We start from the raw sequence: 23,954 nt of genomic DNA on the forward strand, positions 1-23,954 counted from the left end.
CTCTTTGAAAAGAAAGGGCCACATGTTATTGTTTAAGACTGAAAGTCTGATTAACATTTATTAAATGGTTATGGCACATTTAGGTGTAGTGAGTGTGCAAGATGCTTTAAGGATTTAAAATGACACAAGACCACAAATCATTCTACAGATTCAAGGGGGCATAAAGCTGCTTAATTGCTTAAATCCTTAATACTGCATAAGTATTTAATTCAAATTAAGTCCTTAAGGCTGCTAGGTGTCTATGAATGTACATTGGAAAATGCGCACTTGTGAAAACGCACACATGCTCAGCCCTCTGCTCTAGACAAATGGGCTTTGTGACCGAGCATCTGTCCCACATACATTAATTAATTAATTAAGTTAATTTTTGAGGAATACTGCCCTGCCACTAGTGTTGTTTGTTAAAACCTGACTAAGGACTTGAGGTTTGTACAAATCACAACAATAAAAAACAGTCTCTGCTCCAAAGAGCTTGCAGTCTACAAGACAGCTTAAAAGAAAGGAAGAGACACCGGGAGGGAGGAGAGAGGGAATCAGAAGAGGGAGCAATTTTTCAAATTAATCAAATCCAATTAATCCAGCTCAATTCAGCTCTAGGTTATCCTGGGGTAAAAGAGTGGTGGGAAAATTATGCCAATTTAACAGAGTAAAATTCATAATACAGTGCATGCAATTCAGTTACCTGAAAGAGAAAGCACTCCGGAAAAGGAATAGCACAGCATTGACTCCAGATACTTGAGCGATAGCATTTTGACCAGCCTGATAAGTTTTATCCCTGCAAATAAAGAGGTTTGTACAGGATTTGTCACACACTTCAACACTTCTTATGTTTATTACAGTGATTGTTAGGTAAAGTTATAGACAAATACATAAACTCTTAAGAATTAAACAATTTTTGTTTCCTGGGGCTTTTGCAACATGTAAGTAGCTACTTATAATTTTGCAAAGTCAGTTTATTGTTCATGAATTATTCTGGCCTGATATCTTTAGAAACGACTGCACTTTTTTTTTTAAACCCACAGAGCAGGATTAGCATATGCTGTGTCATTGTAAGCATCCCCACCAGGAACTGAACTAAGAGTCTGGAAGCTGATAGAATGGTGCAGTGGGGGAAAAGATAATCTTTCAGTCCCCCAAGACTCAGCATTTAAGACAAAGAAGAAAAATACGTTAACTTAACCAGAAGATTGCCATCATTGCCACTTGGCATTCAGTCCAGTCCTGTGAATCATGGGTACAATGCCCTATTTTCTTCCAACATTTCCCCTTCCTCTCTCTTCCATGTGGCTATCCTAACAGCTCTCCCCCTGCAAGGGGAGGGAGAAGCAGAGTTGTAGTTAAATTGTTTATTCCTCTTTCATTTCTCCCTCACTCCTATTTGCGGAAAAAGTGAAGGGAGGAAAAATTGGAATTTCACCCACAATTTCAAAACTTTTTTTTTTAACTATAAAATTTTGTTGAAGTTTCAGTGTTGATATTTTGTCCAAAAGAGAAACTGATGGAGATGAAAAATATCACCAAAATCTCATTTTTTTATTTAGAATGTTTTTCACATTAATAAATGTGCCCAGTTCTAATAGCTTCTTCTAAGCCAGGGGTGTAGTTTTCAAAGTAATAACTGACAAGCTTATTAAATGAGTTTACTAGAGGTAGACAAAACTGTTCAGTGGCATGTGGTAATTCTTAGGGGAGATCAGATTTGTGCTGCTAGAAAGTTGGGACCATACAGAGATCACTAGACCATCCTACCAATCCCTGATAGGCAAGATATGGGAAGGTGTAGAACAACATTCATTGAGGGAACTCTCAGGGTCTTTGTGTTTCCCCCACCCCCATCACTTCAGAGCTTCTGGAGGCTTTAGGGGTGATAATAATGGTATTTTTAATGACAACTTTTTGGAGCAGTTGATTAGGGAACAAGGTGTTTTGAAGGGATTTCTCTTTGTCAAATTTGGGCACAAAAAATGAGAAATATTTAAAAGACAAACTGTGAGGATCAAGAGAAGCACCACCAAAATACAGCTGGGGTTATAAAATGGTCTTAGAATAACCTACATGGTCAAAGATACAGCCCAAACAGAGGAACAGAAATCCTTCCTGTACTAGAACCATAGAGCATAATGGGCCTTTGTGACCATTTTATAACCCCAGCTGCTCCTCCATTCCAGAACAAAGTTCGGAAGGAAGGAAAGAAGCCAGGCAGCTCCAGGTTTCTTTAGACTTCATGTACTACACAGGGTTTAAAAGGGTCCTGCAGTGAATGGGTGGTGCTAGGACCCGGTACGTTGTTAGGAAGGTACGGAGAGCTTTACGGCACAAGTGCTTAAGTGATGAGAGGACCTTGGGGGCACTCTAGAACTGGATGTGGTCATCTCTCGTCCCTGTGGCAATAAACTCGCCATGTGGGAAGTAGACACAGCACAGGCCATTGGTCATAAGTGCAAATGCCACTGGAGTTCTTAGCTCCAGATCCCAGATCCTCAGGAGTCTCTCGTCTGCCACTGTAGCAAGATAAGCAGCAAAGAATCCTGTGGCACCTTATAGACTAACAGAAGTTTTGGAGCATGAGCTTTCGTGGGTTAATACCCACTTCGTCAGATGCATGTAGTGGAAATTTCCAGGGGCAGGTATATATATATGCAAGCAAGCGAGAGATAATGAGGTTAGTTCAATCAGGGAGGATGAGGCCCTGTTCTAGCAGTTGAGGTTGCTCCTCCCTTAGTTTTCACACCTCAACTGCTAGAACAGGGCCTCATCCTCCCTGATTGAACTAACCTCATTATCTCTCGCTTGCTTGCATATACCTACCTGCCCCTGGAAATTTCCACTACATGCATCTGAGGAAGTGGGTATTCACCCACGAAAGCTCATGCTCCAAAACGTCTGTTAGTCTGTAAGGTGCCACAGGATTCTTTGCTGCTTTTACAGATCCAGACTAACACAGCCACCCCTCTGATACTTGTAGCAAGATACAAGCCTTCCGGAGAGAAGCACCACCAAAAGACAGGTGAAGGGAAAACAAATACGGAATCTAAAACAAGCACGATATTCGTAGCTCTGGGAACCAGCAGGAAGGTCAGAGAGCAGACCAGCAGCCACTCACATGAAAGGGAGAAGAGCTCTCCTAATACAGTTAGATATTGGCAAAGTAGTGATCATCAATACTGTAGCAAACCTCTCCAAACTTCTCTTTTTCAAAGCCAAACCACTGATGTCTGGAGGAATTCAGTAAAGGAGTCTCCTCCAGAAGAAATGGAGGGAGTTCCAACCATTCCCACCATCTGCCCACTCACGTCCATCCACACTTGGCACCTTCATGCAAAAAGGTGTGGTTTTCCTTTACCATGTCATCTGGAGATGAGGGAGCTTTCTACTGCTCTACTTCTGTCATCTTCAAAGGGCAGCCAGCTGGCTTTGTCCTAGTCCCAGCTCATGAGAAGCTGGCCTGCTATCTCTTTACTTATTTGCATGGTGTGATGGCATATACAAACACCACACCAGTAAGGAAGGGGTTGAGAAGGTGCAAAGCATGCATGGCTTGGAGGAGGAGCTCAAAAGGAGAACAGACCAGGTCAGTAAGAGGATAAACAGTGGAAGTGAATTGATGTACATTCTCAGGTCCTGGGAAGCAGCCCTACAGGATGTCCTATTGCCTGAGGACTCTGGTGGCTTCACCAAACCCACAGAGAAGAGGCTCATGGCACTCAGGTCTGAGGCTTTACCTTTGATTTCAGTTGTTTAATGCCTTGTTTGTATGTGCTAGGGAAGAGAGGACTGGTAGGAATGACCCAGAGAAACAGAAGCATTGCACTTCTCGGTGCAGAACTTAGCTATCAGCTTGCTGGGCTCTGCATTGGGAACTGGTGAAGAGGGCGGGCCCAGGTTTTCCTAACAACTCCTAGGCAGGGCAGGACGGAGAAAGCTTACCCCTCATATGGGGACTCTAGATGAGAGAAGCCCTGAAGCCAGAAGGCTCAAGATTACTAGACCTTGATGCAGAGGGGGCATGGAACCCCTTGCCTGACTATAGGGCTCTCTATTGCTGGACTTTTTATGTAGCGCAGGTTATCACTGGGTTAGAGCAGCTGTTGGCAGGATATACCAGGAAAAGAGGAGACTCTACGCCCATGCCCAGCCATAAGGGGGCACCAATGATGAGTGAACTCCCTCACACAGCAGTTGTCAATACCACTACCTCTCCAAAATTCAGGACTAAGGGATCTTCTGGGGGATGGACAGCCAGCCGCTCCACCCTTCTTCAACGGGATAAGGAAATGATCCAACAAATCATGCCATAGCCACTGCTCCCTGGACCTTTAACCATGTAAGGTGTCCAGTGGTTAGGATGTAGCAGAGTGCACCATATTTTATGGAAATCCCATCCTTGGGCCAGGAGCAGCAACCCCAGCATGGTCTCATGAATACTTAGGGTCTCATTACTGAAAAATGGATGGGCAGTTTGCCTCTCCACCCAGAAAAGATGCTACCTCAGCTTGATTTTTTTGGAGGGTGGAAGAGGGATTGTGGCAAAGATAACACAAGCTGAGAGAGAGGTGCTCAGGCCTGTTGGAAGCATCATCTAAGAGCCTGTGCTTGCCCATCTCTTGCTTGATGTTGTTAGACCATTTCACATGGTTGTGGGGGCAGTGTCCCAAAGTTTGGATAACTTGAATAATTTTGGATGCTTATCTGAACCAAACAAACTCTGAATCCCCCTATCCATCCTACAGAAGACAAAGCAATGGGCAGAATCTCCACTACAACAGCCCTAGAAAATGTACAATAAAAGAGCAGTAATAGGATCTCACAATGGCAGCAGTAGTGTCAGCTCCTTCCAGATGCCCACACAATGCTGAACACTTCCAAAATTGGGATAGTTCTGTAACTCTCACCACTTTAAACAGGTTAGTTACAATGACAAAGGCTAATGGCAAAGGACTGAATAATTTACAGTGGTAGAATTTCCCTTACCACCACTGCTCAGTGATGTTAATGCTAATTTCTGATTACATCACTTGCTTAGAAATACCTCCTCCAGTCCACTCCTAAATAATCTGTCAATTAATCCCCCCTGCTGCGGCAGGATTACCTGACCAGATTATTTTGGAGTGGGCTGGAGGAAATGCTAGGTATTTGTATTGCTAAATATGTTGCTACTTTAAATCCTTCTCAATCAATCCTCTGATAGTAGGATAAAAGGTCGTGTTCATCAAAAATGTCACTTCTTGTTAGGGCTGTGTGGGTGCACTGTAAATCAAAATATCTCCATGAACAGTGTCACAGTTCAGGGCAGCTACACCTGTATCTCTCCCTTAGTGGTTCAGCAGTGGTTCACTGTCAGACTTCCAGGTTCCTTGCTGTTGCCTTTCTTGCATGGGGACCCGCATCTCTCTCTGACCTGACTGTGTATTTCCAGGCTAACCAATTCAATGCCTTCACTATGTTATTCCAGCAAAAGATAGTCTGCCTAAGCAGACCTGTTTCACTTTTCTCCTCAGAGATGGTACACAACATAATTGCTACCCATTTACTCTAAGCAAGCACATTTTATTCAGATAAAAGCATGACTGACAAAATATATGAAAAACAATAAAAGAATCTACACACATACTAATAAGCTTCCAGAGATTGTAATGATGTTTTCAGGACCACCAACCAGACACACAGATTACCTTACAAATCTAACAAAGCAGACAACTGTACCAGATTAACTAGTGTAGCAGACAAAACCACTACTAACTCCAGAATTCAGATGCAAGGAACTGGTTTATTTCAGCACAGGTACAAAGTGCCACAACCCAGTGATCAGTTGAGGTGCGTCAGGCCAATGATTTGGCTGCATGTACAGACAATGTGTACATAAACAAGGCAAAGACTTAGTCTCCATGCGCTCTTTTATACCCAAGATGCTACCATACCTTTATCCACATCCCTCTCCTCTGATTCATTACATAATAATAAATAAAGTTCTATGACCAAATATAAGATTCCACATTTATAGCCTAAATTAAATAACTTGTTTATTTACTTATTTGAAACAATAAAACTGTCAATCTTAATATTTGATAGGAATTTTTGGGACTTTGTTTACCCTGATTATATTTGGCTGGTTCATCGTAACCTCTCACTGTCAAGTCATCCTTGGAACCTCACATCCATATCAGAGATATCCCAAGAAGTGAAATAACAGGACACTTAGTAAGCCAAGAACATGCTTGTGCAGTCTTTCATAAAAAAAGATTATTCAAAGTTATGGACAAAACTAACCCTACATTTATATTGACTATGCACTTGCTTATCTATATTGCTAGCTAATATGCAAGTATATGTATGATATGAGCCATTAAATACATGATTAAATATACTTATGCCCTTGCCATTTTACAGTAGGTAAATTCACTTAATCATTGTCTTGCCTCCTTACAGAGATCACTCCCTCCAACATGGGCTCTGGCAGAAGTAGTCCTTCAAAACCCAACCAGGGATTTCCCTGTGGTTTCAAATTCACCACACTCGGTTCAGAATGAGAACAACCCATGATTTTGTGAGTCACTCACATATCCAGTTTGGTTCTTTAAGGAGACAGTGAATCGGGGCGCTGGAATGGGGGGCGGGGCAGGGAACCATGGCCCTCTCACTTTTTACTGGACGGCCTGTATGGGCGAGGAGGAAAGGATGAAATGGGGGGCAGGGCCTCGGTGGGGAGAGACAGTGCAGGAGCAGGGCCACAGTTAGGGCACTTCTGCCCTTCCCCCCCCCCACACACTTTTACGGTGCTTCCATGGCTCCTGCTGTGAATAGATAAATCAGCCAGCCAATAGGTCTCTGCTCAAAGTGCAGCTTCAAAAGGATGGATTCCACGTTTAATATTTGCATTTCCCTCACCCCAATTTCAAATGCATTATCCACAGAAGTCTTTTGAAGTCCTAATATTTTCCAGAGATTGCATTAATCTTGTTCTTCCTCTAAAGAAGTTCCATACAATACAATAGTACATTAACATTTGTATTTTCAATACAATGTACCCCCAAAACACTTAAACTTAATTCAATAAGGTTTAACTTAATTCCATAGGAATTGTCCACGGTATTGCCATATGTTTCCAAAGTATTACTTACAAGTATCTGACAGTGGCAGATTCAAAATCCCACAAGATTATTGCACCATGTGCATTTCCAGTAGCTATCAAGCTGTATCCTTCTACTTTTAACACATCAAAGCACTTCATTTCTTCACCCAGTGGTAAATTCTAAAGGAAGCATAAAGAAGACTTTTACTAAGGGTACGTCCAGACTACCCGCCGTATCGGTGGGTAGCAATCAATTTATCAGGGATCAATATATTGTGTCTCATCTATGCGATATATCGATCCCCGAATGCACTCCCCATCGACTCCGGAACTCCATCGGAGCGAGTGGCGGTATCGGAGTTGACGGGGGAGCCGCGGATGTCGATCCCACGCCGTGAGGACGGGAGGTAAGTTGGAATAAGATACTTTGACTTCAGCTACGGTATTCCTGTAGCTGAAGTTGCATATCTTATATCAACACCCCCCACTAGTGTAGAGTAGGCCTAAGAAAGACATGACATTTGATAGTGAAATGTTTTTAACAGATGTGTTATGTACAGAAAATGACATTGTATTGAGTTTACAGCGATGGACATTTTATTGAAATTATACAATATAACATTTTCCATTCTTATGGTGCCTTCCATCCAAAGACCTCAGCATCCCTCTGAGGTAAGACCTATGTTCACTATTAAAGTCTGCATTAACTATACAAGGGTACCTGAGACCCCAGAGTAGTTTCCTGTTTTAGGGACCGAGGATGAAGTGGGAGGGAACACTCATGATAAATCCTGGCGAATGCTGACTTTTTAGGTGACAACCACTCTAAGTATTTTTATGCCCATTTCATGGAGGGGGATTTTTGTTCAACATCACATAGGAAGTCCTTGGGAAGACCTGGAAGAACAGCCAGGCTCTCAACTGTATGCTTTACACACAGGATCATTCTTCTTCCCCTTTGTATTGCACTGTTTGCACCATACATTAATACCAGCACAAACATACTTGAACTGAGACACTCTGTATCTAGTAAGCATTATACTGTTTTAAATGGTTTGGTGTAAGTTGTTAATAATGCTTAGTACATTAACACATCACAAACATCCAAATGAAATTAACAGCAAGAACAACCGCACAGCGCATTGCAACGCAGGAATTGTGCTACTGGATCCACAGTCCACACGGTCCACAATCCTGTGTCCAACACTGGCCAGCACCAAATGATTCAGAGGAAGGTGAAAAATCAAACTAGGCAGCTGTGGCATAATCTACTCTCACAAAAAAATCGCATCCTAACCCCATATATTTTGAGATTGGTTTAACCCCTGAAGCAGGAAATTTTATATTCCTTTCAGTGATCTTTTCTGTTGGCATCAGCTATTTTAACTCAGAGGATTCTTGTTATTCATAGAGACATCCAATCCCTTCTAGAATCTTGCTAAATTCTTGGCCTCAACAACTTTCTGTGACAATAAATTCCACAGTCTAGCCACACATTGTGTGAAAGAGTATTTCCTTTTTTCAGTCTTGAACTTGCCACCTTTCTGTTTCACTGAGCATCCCCTTGTTCTTGTGAAATTAGAATGGAATATACAGTAGTTAAAGCACCATTCTGGCAGATATTCAGCCATTTGCTCAGGGGATGGAGCCCTAGAGCTGCTGGCATGCATGGCCCCTCTAAGACGGAGAGGGATATCTTCTGTTCCACCAAACCTGATGGGAGGCAGGAGGCAAAACAAAATAAAATGAGGAGGAACCCAGACACATATGGACATTGCGAAGGGCACAGCAGGACTCCTCTGGAACTGGCCTCAGGTCACTGGCAGCAAGGGGAAGTGGGAACTGGTGATCTTCACTCTTTTCCCCTTTGGCCCATGGCAAGGAAGAGCAGTGCCTAAAGTATTCAGTTGATCCCACTGCAGCAGCTCCTTCACACTCTGAACTGAGGTAGAATGAGTAGAGCTCACAGAGAGTCAGACCTGAACACATCTGAGAAGCAATTGTTCTCACCACCCAGCAGCAGTAGCTACAGGTGACTCGCTACATTTTTCTTCATAGCCATCAGGGCTAGAAACATACTTTAAAAAAATAGTGAAAGCTGATCCTGCAGAGGTCAGTAACATGGGTCACAAGCACCTGGGAAACTATTTGCCCTAGCGAGAGAGATTTGGCAAGCCTGTGTTAAATGTGCCTCATTTCATGAGAAGTACACAGGTAACTCATGTCACCATGGCCATGTCATTTAGAATGGGAGGCAGTGTCTGGTGGCTAGCTCACCGGGCTAGCAAGCAAGAGATCTGGTTTCTAGCCCTAGGTCTGTCACAGACTTGCTGTTTGATCTTGGATGAGTCTCAGGTTCTCCACATCTAAGATAGCCAAAATACATTAAAGTCTTCCTTTCTTGGTTGTTGAGAGGACTAATTCATTAAGATTTATGAAGTCCTTTTCATTGCTACAGAGCTGTCCATCCAAAAATCTCAGTTTACTATTTTCAACATGTACAATACTAACCAGGGGCCTATTGTCATAGCAATGCTTATATATTTAATCATAATAATGATTAATATCAATGGGTGTCATGCAACTGAATCTCATAGAAATAATCACCCCCTGAAATAAAATATTTCTGGATTTCAATGCAGTGAAAGGTTGGGATCATTTTGCCTCTCATACTGCATCTAAATCTCTTACTCACTAGCTGATCTTAGGTAAACAATGCAGAAATTTAAGAAGTGTTCTCACTTGGGTTTCATCATTTCTCTTAGGACCTGCGTCAGACAACAGCTGAACATCTGGAAAAAATCCATTTGTTTTCCTGGCATTGGGTTTCAGCCATAGAGACATGACTGGATTCTCTTGCAGAATAAGTAACACAGTCTCAGGGAGCTCCCATGTAACAGTCAGATGAGGTTCACCTTCATTGCCCTAGTAAAATGATCCATTTAAACAAAAGACAAAAATACATGTGACGTTATCTGATTAAAATATGACCATGCAAACCATTGTTGATACTGCTGTTGTATAATTGCAATGTATCTTATACAAAGTATGACATATGGCCAGAAAGGGTTAAGCAGCTTGCATGCTAAATGACCCAGAGCCACACTTTAAAGCAGGAGTCGGCAATCTACGGCTGTGCCAAAGACAGCATGCAAGCCAATTTTTAATGGCACGTGGCTGTCTGCTGGGACTCCGCGTGCCATTAAAAATCCTGCCCAGCGTGGCAAGCCATGGGGTCCGCAGTCCTGGGCTGGAGCACCGGGCCGAGTGCACCAAGCTGCCAGTCCCTCCCCCATCTTCTTCCCTCCCCTGGAGCCCTGCTGCCGCGTGTGCAGCGCTCTGAGGGGCGGGGCTGTGTGGGGTAGTGTATCTGGCTCTGCTTGGAGCCTCAAGGTAACGGGTTTGGGGCTGGGGTTTATGTTGTGTATGCAATCCTATTGTTGTATGTATTGGGATTATGATTATGTAACTTCACTGTATGAGTGCTTTGTGGCAGAGTGGGCTATGACTGTGTCAAATTATGAACACAGAGAGAGAGAGACAAGTTGGGTGAGGTAATGTCTTTTATTGGACCAAGGTCTGTCTCACCAACTACCTAGTGTGTAGTACTCTCTCCTGTGTAGGTGCTGGGCAAAGGGTATCACTATAAATAGAAATATGCAAGAACAAAAGTAGCCTCAGATCTGCTTCTAGCTCTTTTCTTGTTAGTCTGTAAGCGATTTAAGCTGATTGCTAATGGGGCTAGAGAGCTGCACTGCAGCAACTCAAGAGGAAGGATGGAACCACAGAGTGAGAGGCTCTTTTTCATATGCCTTTGCAACCTTTCTATGCAGGATTCAGATCACGCTGTTCCCTCATATCATGTAATCAAAGAGGAGTGCATGGGCCTCTGATTTTCACTTCTGAAGGAGAGGGGAAGGGAAATAGTTCTTTAGTCTTGGGACCTGATCCTCCTAGCACTTGCATGTGTGAATAACTTTACTCACTGGACTATTGCCACTTATTTCAATGAGTAAAGTTATGCACATCCGGCAGATTAAGGGCAGGCTCTGGCTCTTATTCAGTGAGCAAAATGACTGAGGGATAGGAAATTTTACTTTCCACCAAAGCCTAACTGCTATGAGAAAAATATTAATAGCTTCAGTGTAGTGGGTTCATGGAAAGAGGTGAGCAGAAGGCTGAACATCTAGCCATGAAACACGGAACACACTGACATTTTAAATATTAAAGAGTTACTTTTGGTGAAATGCTGAAAAATGACTTTACAATGACAGTTGCATAGTGTTGGCCTACTGATCTATGAAAGTTGCCTGTTTAAGTTAGCAGCTACAAATGAAATACATCTTAGGTAGATATCAAAAACCTGAATGATTTTGATCTTCCCACTGTGCTCCAAAGCAAGGATCACATGCCGACTCTCACTAGCCTTCAGATAAACTAGCTGCAGCAGCCACTGCTCATCATTGCTGTCATTTGCCACAGGCAAAACTTTAATTTCCTGCCCACTTCCAAAATCCCAGATTTTCAATGTTCCTGAACAAGAAGCGAGGACAAGAAACACAAGGAGAAAAAAGTGTTAAACACAAAACATGTATTTTCAACTCAGAAACCTGACAAGTCCCAAATAGCAAAAAGAAAGAAAAATCAGCTGCATCACATTTCCCATTTCTACAGGTCTGATGTTTGGTATTTTAATACTGTTTCACAGAAGCATGTAGTTGGGACACATGGTATTTGTGAATTAGTCTATCTGTTGTGAGGACTTGGCAGGAAGTATGTATGTAGGGATCCCTTACAAATATTCAATCACGCAATTACAAGGAATATTGGTGTGATTTCCCTGCCTCAGATGGACCCTCTTCCTTTCTAGATACTGCTAAAATCTTCCCTGCTAGAGATAACTCATCTTGGGGCTCAAAAATCCCTTCCTTCAATTTCTCACATGTGTTGGTGGAGTTATTTAAAAGTCAAATGTAAGCTCTTTACGCCAGGGACTTTATTTACTTCTGTTTGTACAATGGGCCCCTGACCGGCACTAAGGCCTTTGTAAAAGCATCAGCCACCAGATATTTTTCAGAAACATCCCCGGTGCAGCACAGCAGTCTGCCTACAGTGTCTAGTCACACTTCAAATAATGTAAATTTAACCCTGTGCTTTTTGAGCAATAAACTTAAGTGATTTCAGGAAAACACACATTTGCAGTGATGCACACTTAGGGCCTCATCCAAAACCTACTGATGTCAGTGAGTATTAAGTTTGATTGCCAAGCAATGTTGCCTCCTTCCTTGACTGTGGGCATGCAAAAGCATTTTTGCCTAAATGGGAGAACAATGGAATAGATTTTCTAGTCTCTCACCTCTCCCTCAATGAGTACAGTTATATGGGGTTATCAGACATTGACATTGCCAATAGACCACCATTCTGTCCTTCTCCATGCCTGTTTTGTACTTCCTGCTTTTGTGCCAAGTCCACAAAAGGGCAGAAAGGCAGCCAGCAAGGCAGAGATCTTCCGATCTGAGAGAGTGACAAGGTTGAGAGTGACGTGGCTCACTACCAGACCTTCTCTCAAAATGAGGGGGTGGAAAAGAGAGGCTGAAGGAGCATCTACCAACTGGGATCCACCCTTGTCATGTGGAGCTACTGACTTGACAACAGCTTTCCATTTCTGAGTAGCCCTTAAGACCTGTGGGCAAAGTATCTCAGCTAAATGATGCAAATAAAGGGCAGTATGCTCAAGTGGAATTAATCTGGTCTGCATGCTTTGTGGCAGAGGCCATGTCTTCTTCATGAGGCACCCTGTATATTTCTGGAGTATCCCAAAATTTACTTGGTGCTGCATTTCTTAACATTTCAATAAACCCTGAAGTTTCAGAATTATGCAGCCATGCTAATTGATTAATCAATCATTAAAGTTTACTGAAGAATTCAGTGCAGGTCTGGTAAATAAATGGAGAGTCCTTGCCATACAATCTCAAACAAACATGCCATACATTACATGACGTGTTGCATATTGGAAAATACACTAACTATGTATCATGTTCAGAGTCAGCAAATCCTATAAAACTGAGTTCTCCCATTTCAATTTAACTACTTTACTCTAGTTGCTCAGTTTTCTCATTAAAATGCTTTCTGGGCTGAAGATATTCATGCTTGGGCTTAGCCCACAATAATTCAATTTTTTTTGAAAGTTTGAGCGAAATTGGTTTTGCTATTTTTGAATGATACAAGATGGAAAAAATGCACTTAGCCCACATGTTCCTATCATAAGCTTTGTTCTTGCTTATCAATAACACTTAAAATAGAAACTCAAACTATGGCCTTTTTAGAGCTTTCTTTGAGGCGTGAAACGCACATCCCGCTTGAAGTGGGGCCGTTCAGTATTTTTGAAGTGGTGAACATTTAAATTTGGAGTGTGCACACATGCTGCCATGCATAGGTGCTGGAACTAGAGGTGCGGGAGGTGCTGCAGCACCCTCTGGTTTGAAGTGGTTTCCATCCTATACAGGGTTTACAGTTTGGTTCAATGGCTCTCAGCGCTCCCTTTATACAAATTGTTCCAGCATCAGTGCTGCCATGTTTTAATGCAGCCTTCCTGAGTCACAGGGTTGAGAATGTTATGGACAGCTGAGTGAAAGATGGCCTGTTGAACTAATTTAGTCCTCCTGAGTAAAGGGCACCTCAGTTTCATCTTTTCTCCCTTTTCTTACAATAAGAGCAGCAAGGGAAATTGAAAGCAAAAACCTGTCATCAAAACAGTGTTAACATTGAGAATTCAAGCACATAAAAATCAGGGAAGTCCAAGAAGATATCAAGGTTTCAAACACCGCAGTAACTGCCATACTGCATGTATGATGAATTTTCTTCAGGTGTCTGTTTCAATGTAATCCTTATTTGAATACTGTTCATTCTAGATAACGTAGACCAGGGCTGACTGGTTCCAGACTGCTACAGGCTTTATGCAGCAAGACATGACACTCTTAGCTATTCACAGGGTGCTTATTCCAGACTCCCCAGAGAAGTATTACATCATGGAGCAACAATCCCTGGAGTCTAGTGCAGATTACTACAGTCTCTCATCCTTCATGCCATTCAGGTCTAGCTCCTAAGCCCTGAGGGAAAGATCTTCTTGGACTAGAAGCCAGGCAGACAGAGCCAAAGGCCATTTCTCATAAAGCCTAACATTGCCTTTCAAAGGCCTGATTCCCAAATTAGATCCAGCTGTAATTCTCCTTTCAGGCTTGACAGCTTTCATACTCCTTTCAGGCCAGGCAGGTATTTTTTTTGTCCTGCAGGGACGCTTACTAACGTCTCCCCTCTCTGACTGGAGGCGGGGTATATACACAGGGATTGATCCAGGCACCAGGGCACCACGTGCGTGCCTGGGGCGGCAAGCTGCGGGGGGCAGCCTGCCGGTCCTTGCAAGGGGGGCCGTCAGGCCACCTTCGGCGGCATGCCTGTGGGAGGTCCGCTGGTCCCGCGGCTTCGGCGGCAATTCGGCAGCGGGGATGCTGAAGGTGTGGCATGGTGGACCTCCCGCAGGCATGCCACCGAATCTGCATGACCAGCAAACTGCCTGCAGGCATGCCGCCGAAAGCCGCCTGACTGCCGTGCTTAGGGCAGCAAAAACCATAGAACCATCCCTGTATACATACCCTGGTACACAAGAGGCACGTCCACACTTTGAGCTGAAGGTGTAAATTCCAGCTTGAGGAGACATACTTGGACTAGCTCGGGTCAAACCAGCATGCTAAAAATCGATCGGCACTGCGGCAGTGCCAATGGCAGGAGAGGCTAGCTGCCTCACGTACCATCCTGTCCAATACACTATGCATATACTTGGGGAAGATAGCCTGTTTCACCTTTTGTGCCGCTGTGGCTATACTCAATTTTTAATACACTAGCTCGATCACAGCTAGCCCAAGGATGTGTATGCGAGCTCCAGAGGTAGGATGTACTACGCAGTTAAGTCAAATTGCAAGGGGAAGCTTAGTTTGTGGTATTTCTTTAAAAAGTTATGCTATGTCTCAATTTTATTGCTGTTCATTGAGGCATTTCATATAAAAGGGTGGTTGGGGTCAGGGCCATACAAAACAGCACCAGTCCAGTTTTGCAGAAGCTTTTTGAAATTGGACCCCAATCCAACATGGTTTCAGGTGGGTTCCAAGCAAACTGTTCTCACAGCCTTGGTCACAATATAGTATCTCATTCTAAAGAGAGATAACAGAATAGTAGTGATAATTAAACTGTTTACCATCACAGGCTCCTGTAGCAAGGTGAAACCCATTTTTATCAATTGCTGCACAGGTCAATTCAATATTAGGCCCATGGGCATCTTCAATCTGGTAGATTTGGTGCCCAGATTCTAGCTCCCAGACCTAGAAACAAAATTAAAATTATTTGCAGTCCATCCTACAAAAATCCCCACACCATGTGTTATAAGTTGGCTGCCAAAAGATTAACATGCTGAATAGATGACTCTTGTATATCCCATAAAAATATGCTTCCCGATAGTATAGCAGACTCAACAGCACAATATTCACAATTACTCTCTACAACTCAAAAAATCTTTGGCACCCTAAGGAAGCCATTCTAGCAAGGATAGCCTATTTTCACTAGTCACATGAAATAGATTCTTTTTAAGTTAGAGATAAAAATGGTTAACTATAATGAGTTTTTACTATACAGAAAACAAGGAAAGCTAGCTACAAACAGGGCCAGCCCTTGACCAAATGGTGCCTCATGCAAGGATCGTCTTTGGTGCCCCCCTCCATTTGTTAAACTTTTGAATACCTTACTTTGTAGTCCATTTCATGACTTTGATGCACGATTTGCATGCATGATTTATCTCAGTCATACAAGACTATAAATTTGCACATTAGGATCCTTAAATCTGTATTTATTCATGCCATATGTAAGCAAATAAAATTTTGTTTCCTCTACTCTTATAGAAACTTTTATATTGTTGCGTAGATAGGAGTTCAACATATATCTCTGGCATCTCATTAAATATGTCCTTTATTTGTCTCTACTTACACTCTTCAAGTCTTAAAACACCAACACATTTTCACAATTACACAATAAAACAAGGTTCACAATATCACAGCTTGGCTGTCACTTTAGTTTGTTCTTATATCTCACTGACTGACTGGCAACACATCACCTCTTATATCTCCACAAGGGCATGGCTGACAACATTCTAAGAGGTTTGAGGAAAATGTAGTTCTCAGAAAGTCTGGAATTTTTCATGAAAATTTTAGGAACTCAGTAAAAAATGAATCCACATACAAAATGCCTGAAACATTTTACTTCAAACATTCTATTTTCCTTTTTGTCACTAACTACAAAAACAGCACCCTAGGCTGATCCCGGCGCCCTCCAAGCTCTGCACCCCAGATGGTCACTTGTATCGCCTGACCTTAAATCCGGCCCTGGCTACAAAGAAGGGATGAATCAATTATGTTGGATACTCCAACATGTGTCTTTTAAGGATTTGATCTTCAAGTGAAGCAATAATGCTATATGATAGTACATAAGCCTTTCAGGACAAGGACTCTCCCTTACTATGTGTTTGTACAGCAACTAGCATGAGGTCCTAATCCTGAGCAAGGCCTCTGGGTGTGACTGTGACGCAAATAGCCTCATTTCTCAGAGTATAACTTGCCTTTCAGAAGTGGCCACTAAATTTGGGTGCCCCAGTTGGGCCCAATTTTCAGTAATGTTGAACATCCATACCTAGACCTAGGTTAACAATTGATTTTTCATTCTGGCAAACAAACAAACAAACAAACAAACAAACAAAAAAAAATAGAAAAAATATTTGCTTTGATTCTGAAAATGTTCAGAGTTTTTCAGAATTCAAGTCCTTTCCCCAATGAATATTTAAGTATTTATACAAAGTGGAATAGCTTAAACAGGAGAGGTTGAGACTAACCCACCCTAGACTAGTCTAGAGCCTGATGGTTGAAATACTCAACTAGGAGATCAAGTCCTGAAGCAGTGTGGGGATTCAAACTTGGGTCTTCCACATTCAGAAAAGTGTCCTAACCACGGGCTAAGTGTTAGAAGAGGACAGGAACATGGACACACAAGTTTCCTGAGGCTAAGCCTTGAAAAAATTTGTCTTGACTGAAAGTAGGTCAAATTTGCACATAGTTTCACATAGCCTGAAATGCCATGTTTCAGCAAATAAACTGTTGGTCTGAAAAATTTTGCTCAGCTCCACCCATAACTCCATCTGAAGTCAACAAGAACTGTGGGTGCTCAGTACCTCTGATCATCAGGATGTAGGAGTCAGCTGCAGGGCACCTAAAATTAATGGCCAATTTTGCCTGTAGTTTTTCTGACATTTTTATAGCAAGTAGTTTTAGTTGGTTCATATTTAAATCATTGCATTTATTGACAAAATTAGTCCCTTTTTTATGCCTCTACAACAAATAGAGATGATGGGAAAGAGAAACCAATTTCCCATTATTCAGGGCTATTGTGACACTATTCAATCCAATTCAGAATTGGATTCTGATGTAGTTAAATTAATGCTAAAGCCTGTAGAATAGAAGAGGATGTGATCCATTTTATAGGTTTTTTCTGAGACATTCTATGCAATTTTAGAGGAAGGATAAAATTCGCTATTGAAGTCTACAGAATGGCTTATAACACCCACAGAAAGGCTATTTATTAAATTCTATAAGGCTTCTCCAGGAAGGTCAATGTCCTTCTATTCTATGTGCCTCTTAGCTCCAGGAGTATTGCCTCCCTATTGCTCTTCCACTGCTGGCAAGTCCACAGTGAGTCTTCCTGGTTGGCTTCCTGACTTTCACATGTGGCTTGTATACCCACTTTTGGTTCCTTGGCCTGAAGATAGAGATGGAAACTGGCAGTAGGGGGAACTGATCATGTTGGTAATAGATTGAGGAAGGGCATGTTGGGGGTTCACTCCAGGGAAAGTGTCTCCCTTTTCAAGAAATAAGCCAGCTCCTAGATACTCAGCACTTGAGAATTAGCCAGTTTTCTAAAGACTTTAAGACAATGTTCAAAAGTGCCTAAGAACCAGATTTTAAAAAGGTATTTAGGTGCCTAAGTCCCACTGAAATCAATAGGAGCTTGGTATCTAGGTGCTTTGAAAATCCCACTAGCTGCCTATCTGCATTTTTTAGGCAGATGAATACATTCTAATGTGTGGTCCTAAGTTACATAAGATTCTAAACCTCATTGAAAGTCAATAGGACATAGGATTCTAAGTGCCTAAATCACTTTTGAAAATGGCACTGAGACGTAGGTACTTTTAAACATTTTACCCAAGGTCCCTGCCCAAAAGCTCACATTCAAAACAGGCAACTCAGATTGAAGAAGGGGGATGAATTTAAAAAAGAGAGACCCTGTTTTTTATATTTGTCTAGTTTGTTAAAACTTTTTCTAAGGGAAGGACTAGATAAAGTCTATAGGCTCTACAATAACTGGTCCAATAAAAAAAAATTAAAAATTAGTTGTTGTAATTGGACCAACTTCTGTTGGTGAAAGAGACAAGCTTTTGAGCTCCACAGAGCTTGTCTCTTTCACCAGCAGAAGTCAGTCCAATAAAAGATATTACCTCACCCACCTTGTCTGTCTCATATCCTGGGACCAACGTGGCTACAACACAAGTGATCTGAAAGAGGAGAGGGTATGGGTATGGCAGACAAAGCCAGCAAGCTGGATCCAGGCCTATCAGCCACATCGAAGAAGGTTCAGAGAAGAGAGTAGGGAAAGGATAATAGGAAGGTGGCAGTTAAGTCTTGTAGCTGGTTGTAACAGGGCAGCTGCCTCCGGACCGCCGTCTTGTGGACAGAGGTCACTCTGCTGCACCCTGCCCTGTTTCCTCCACCTCCTCAGGGCCCTCAGCAACTGCACCCTGATAGTCCAAAGCTAAATTTAAAACATTCCCCTCCTGGGGTCCAATTTATTTAGTCCTTTGACAGTTTGGCCCACAAGACCCCAATGCTACAATTCAATGTCTTTCTCCCCTTACATAGGGAATCCCCAGCCCGCCTTCTCAGAAGCGGATTCCTGTTCAATCACCACTCCTAGGCTTTACCCAGGTAGAGCTCAACTTTCAGGGTCTGCCTTCCTAATTCCCCCGGTGTCAAGGTCTTATTCCTGCTTTAGCAAGCTACTCCCAGTTATCCTATCTGGGGCAGCTCCCCTCATGTCAGGGTCTTCCCTGCAGGAGCCTTTCCTCAGTTTCTACCACAGCTTTCTGAGCTCCTACTTTCACTTCAGCCTCCCACTGCTCTTTACTGGGCAATGGCAATCAGCTGAGTCCTCTCAGGGGTGGCTCCTTAGTAAGCAGAGTTGGCTGGCCCCAGGCCTTCTATCCTTCAGGGCAAGTCAGCCTGTTACCCTTGGATAGAGCAAACGGGAAGAATGCTTAACCTTTGATACAGAATCTTCTTCTAGTGTTGCAGTTTTTCCAGATTCTACATAGTTTCCAAAGTAATTTTTCATGGTTTAAGTCCCAATTCAGAAAGTCCTTGAGCTGCAATAGGCCATGACCACATGCTTACCTTTAAACAAATGCATAAGTGGTGTCCTGAATAGGGATGTGCTCCTGAATCGAGGACTATGTATACATGCTTAAATTGCTCATCCAGAGCATTCTTATATCAATCACAGCTATTAAATAGCTTTTTGTAGCCACTTAATAACCAATGATCACTGTTTCATAGGCTGAATTCAATTTATATACAAAGATCCATTCCTGTAGTCAGGGCCAGCTTTAGGCCAATTCGCCCAATTCCCCCGAATTGGGCCCCACGCCAGCACCTTTTTAATTTTTACTCACCTGGTAGCACTCTGGGGGTCTTCAGCGGCATTTTGGTAGCAGGCCCTTGAGTGCCATGGAAGACCCGGAGTGAGTGAAGGACCCGCTGCCGAAGTGTCGCCGAAGACCTGGAGCGCAGCTGGGTGAGTACAAATCGGGCCCCACACTTGTTAAAGCCGGCCTTCTGTAGCTGTAGTGTGGAACAAAACCCAAGTGAAGGGAAAGGAGTTCCGCATCAAGACTATATCCTCCTCCTCCTCCCCACCCATCCTTCTGGTGCCTAATGTGAAATAGGGGACTAATCACATTGATTCTGCAGTTCAGCTGAAAGGGTCACCTGATCGAAATAATGCTGCTGTGATGTTAAATGACTTATTTATCATGGATTACCACGTCCCTAGAGAGTTACAGCATAAAAATAGCTACAAAGATGATGGCTTGCATAACAAACACGGTTAACTCTTGCCTAATTGCTCAACAATTTATCTGTGATAAAAGCAACTGCAACATTCTTTTTTTCCTACCAGTTTAAAGGGTGCAAGTTTATGCTCACCTTCACAATAGATTCAGCACAGATAGTGAGAACTTGGTGAAAAGCCCTGTTGTAAGCCAGTACATTGATGTTTCTTTCATGCGTTTGTGGAACCTGTTTGGTGTCTTGTATCATCCGGGTTAGAGGATAAATATCAATGACTGATGACCCTGTACATGGCAATAGAGGTACTAATAAATAACATTTATGTGACTGTGCAAACTGCCATTCGAGGAAATGGATCAACTCTATATAAACCATTGTGTTTTATTTGAATTCAGCAAAAGAATATAAAGAGACTCTTCCGGCCAGTTCTAGAGAATTTCTGCTGTCTGAAAAAAAGTAGAAAATAGTCACCTCTCCCAACCACAATAAACAATCACTAAATAGGAATATTTATCATATTTGGCTGCCTTAGACAATCAACTATCTAATTTTTATGGAAGAGGCAACCCTAGCCCCAAGATCAATAGGAACTAGGGGATTTACGGTTCCAGAGTGGGCCAGCGTAGGAAGGAACAAATAAATGTCATCCTGACTGATAGCAATCTCACTGAGTAAAGCAATCCCAGAAGTCACTTCCTATTGAACAAAGCAAATCTATCTGTAAGCTACGCTGTCTTTTCAATACCTTGGTTTATGCAGCACTGTAGGTGCACATGGCACTTTGCAGACAAATAAAACCTACATCTCCTTGATCAGAACATTTACAGTCAAAATGAACCATGGCCTAGCGATATGAGAGAAGGTTGAATAATGGTCAAAATTTTCAACTGCATAAGCTCACACGCCTATTTGTGCAGCGTACACAACAATAAAAAGTTCCCATTTTATTTGTTGCAACACAATTGAACTGGTACAAGACTTAAGTTCAGCAGCGGATGTGTAGGAGAAGGTGTCTGCAAGGCGCAGGGTATGATTCCAGACATATGGAACAAATTGGAGAAAGCACCACTGTGATTCTGTCAAAATATGCAAATGGAGCATGATAGAGAACAGGACTCATCCATAAACATCTGTATCTGTAACCATGTATGGACATCGGAGGATTAAAATCTGAAGCTTCTATGTAAATACATGTCAGGTAGATGGCAGTGAGGATTAGTTCTCCTAGGCAGAACGTGGATCTCTTGCCCTCTCTGGCAGTGAGGAGGAATTCATTTTATCTTTTACAGAATCGCTAGCAGGGCCTAGTGTCTAGTCATAATCATCCTTGTTTGGATTGTAGAACAGTTTGGGGAGACTGAGCTGAGACAATTCATTTCACACTAAATCCTCAGATGAGGAAATATCCAGCTACGTATCTGCTAATCCCATAGGATTTAAAACTTTACATGACCCTTTTCACATAGAACTGTTTCACTGGCCTTTAGAATAAGATGACACAAACTTTAAGAAACTCAACCAAATGCCAGACTAAACAGAAAGGTCAGGCAGACTAACATCCTTTACAGGAATGTAGGGTTCTTCTGCTGAATCACCCTAGGCACCTGTGGTAAGCCCCCTTCAAGAAGGTTCAAGGTAATTGACAAATCAGGCTGGTAGGTGGGTCCAGTTATCTCAAATGTTGAGATACAAGTGGTGGTATCCTCCCTTTTGGAGGGAAACCCTACAAATAGCCAAACCTAGGAGGAAGCTCAGCTGCACTTTATGTTACTGAGTCATTGTTTGATTTACTAGCTAAGCCAAACTGCAGGAAGAGTCTGTGCACTCTAAATGGGGTCAGCCCTTTCACAACAGGTGTTTAATTTGGCAACATGGTCTTGTGGTCAAAACTCTGGGTTTAGAGTCAGTAGTTTGAGGTTCTATTCCCTAATTCTGCCACCAATTAACTATGCAACCTTGTGCAAGTGACAAGTACTATGAGATCCAAATATATGTAAAATATGGGAATCAATAGACTAGATGGACATTTAATAATTTTCTACATCTCAAATTCTGCACAAGTTTAAGATGAAAACTAAGTCTTCTCTCTCCCTCCCCCCCCCCCATATGAACAACACTTCTTTTGGTAGAAGTTTACAGAAAAAAACAACACATGGAACACTGGGCTGCAGCAAATTGAGGTTCTTCCCTGGGGCCAATATGCCTACTTTCACCTCAGCCACAGCATTCAAACTATTGCTAATGCTGAGACTTGAGTAGCAACCACAGATCAGGCCAGATAACACTCCACAGCCTGGGAAAGGGAGGAATCCTCACATACCTGCACCCAACTCAGCTACATGGGGTGCATGCTGGGAGGAAGACACTGAGCCAAATGCCACTCATCTATGATTTATACTGTGTAACTCCCAGTGATTTCATTGGAATTACTCTAGAATTATATTCATATAACAGAACTGAATTTGGGCATCTTTATTAAAGTCCAAATTTTGTTATCACTCAGTTGAAGCCTTTTAACAAAGGGACATAACTATTTATTTTCTTCTATATACAAAACTGAAAATAGGTCTCCATTACAGTGATCAATAGTGGATTAAGAATATTGTTGTTTGGGTGCAAAATGGGAGGCAAACATTCTGTCGGGTCCTGAGCTAACATGTTCAGAATATGTCCAGAAGATATAAGCAATGAATTTCCAGCTCTGCAGAAGCACTAAGATTACTGTCGGAATCTCCACTGTCCTCTGTCACTTCAAAGTTGCAGAAATATGAAATAAGTTTCTTCTCTCCAAGAGACAGTGGAGTGCCCAGAAAATAGTGTTGATTCCATGGTCACTGTTCTGTTTCTAATACAATTGTCTTCTTTAAAAAAACAAAACAAAACACAACCAAAATTTTCAGATATATAGAGTTAGTGAGAAACTGTCACCACCAGGGCTTTGTCTTTTCTAACAGAAAAAAAAAAGTGTATGTTCCTACCTCATGTTAACTAAGGCAAGGTAAAATCTTAGTGAAGAAATGGCAGTTTGTAGTTTTTACATGTTAGCAGGTTGAGGTAAAGATTATACAGGAATCTAGGGTTTACTTGAACCTGCTAAAGTGTTAAAACTACATGTTAAAATTGACATGTCCTCACTGGGATTTTACCTTGTCTTAGTTACCATGTTAGCAGACAGGAGATAAGAACATGCCTTTTTTCAGTCAGAACAAACTTCAAGATATAATGAACCAAGTATTTAAATAAGAACATAAGAATGGCCACAGTGGGTCAGACCAGTATCCTATCTTCTGACAGTGGCCAATGCCAGATGCTTCAAAGAGAAGGAATAGACCAGGGCAATCAAGTGATCCATCCCCTGTCATCTAGACCCAGCATTTGGCAGTCACAGGCTAAAGACACCCAGAGCATGGGGTTGCATCCCTGACCATCTTGGCTAATAGCCATTGATGGACCTATCCTCCATGAAATTATCTAGTTCTTTTTTTAATCCAGTTATAGTTTTGGCCTTCACAACACCCCTTGAAATCAAGTTCCACAGATTGACTGTGCATTTTGTGAAGAAATACTTTTGTTTTAAACCTGCTGCCTATTAATTTCATTGGGTGACCCCAGGTTCTTGTTTTATGAGAAGGGGTAAGTAATACTTCCCTATTCACTTTCTCCACACCAAT

At 42.2% G+C, this 23,954-nt stretch overlaps 1 protein-coding gene across 1 annotated transcript in view; it reads right to left on the bottom strand.

Annotated features, from left to right (window-relative positions):
- Window positions 1-23,954, bottom strand: part of WDR64 (WD repeat domain 64) — a 137,690-nt gene that overhangs the window by 31,419 nt on the left and 82,317 nt on the right. The window contains exons 12-17 of the mRNA XM_050951595.1: window positions 20,419-20,567; window positions 15,321-15,444; window positions 11,433-11,602; window positions 9,812-9,994; window positions 7,119-7,249; window positions 683-775 (exon numbers count right to left, since the gene is read on the bottom strand). Coding sequence (XP_050807552.1) covers window positions 683-775; window positions 7,119-7,249; window positions 9,812-9,994; window positions 11,433-11,602; window positions 15,321-15,444; window positions 20,419-20,567 — 850 coding nt within the window. The remainder of the gene's footprint in view (window positions 1-682; window positions 776-7,118; window positions 7,250-9,811; window positions 9,995-11,432; window positions 11,603-15,320; window positions 15,445-20,418; window positions 20,568-23,954) is intronic.

This window comes from Gopherus flavomarginatus, chromosome 4 (assembly GCF_025201925.1).
Source record: "Gopherus flavomarginatus isolate rGopFla2 chromosome 4, rGopFla2.mat.asm, whole genome shotgun sequence".
In the NCBI taxonomy this organism is placed as follows: Eukaryota; Metazoa; Chordata; order Testudines; family Testudinidae; genus Gopherus; species Gopherus flavomarginatus.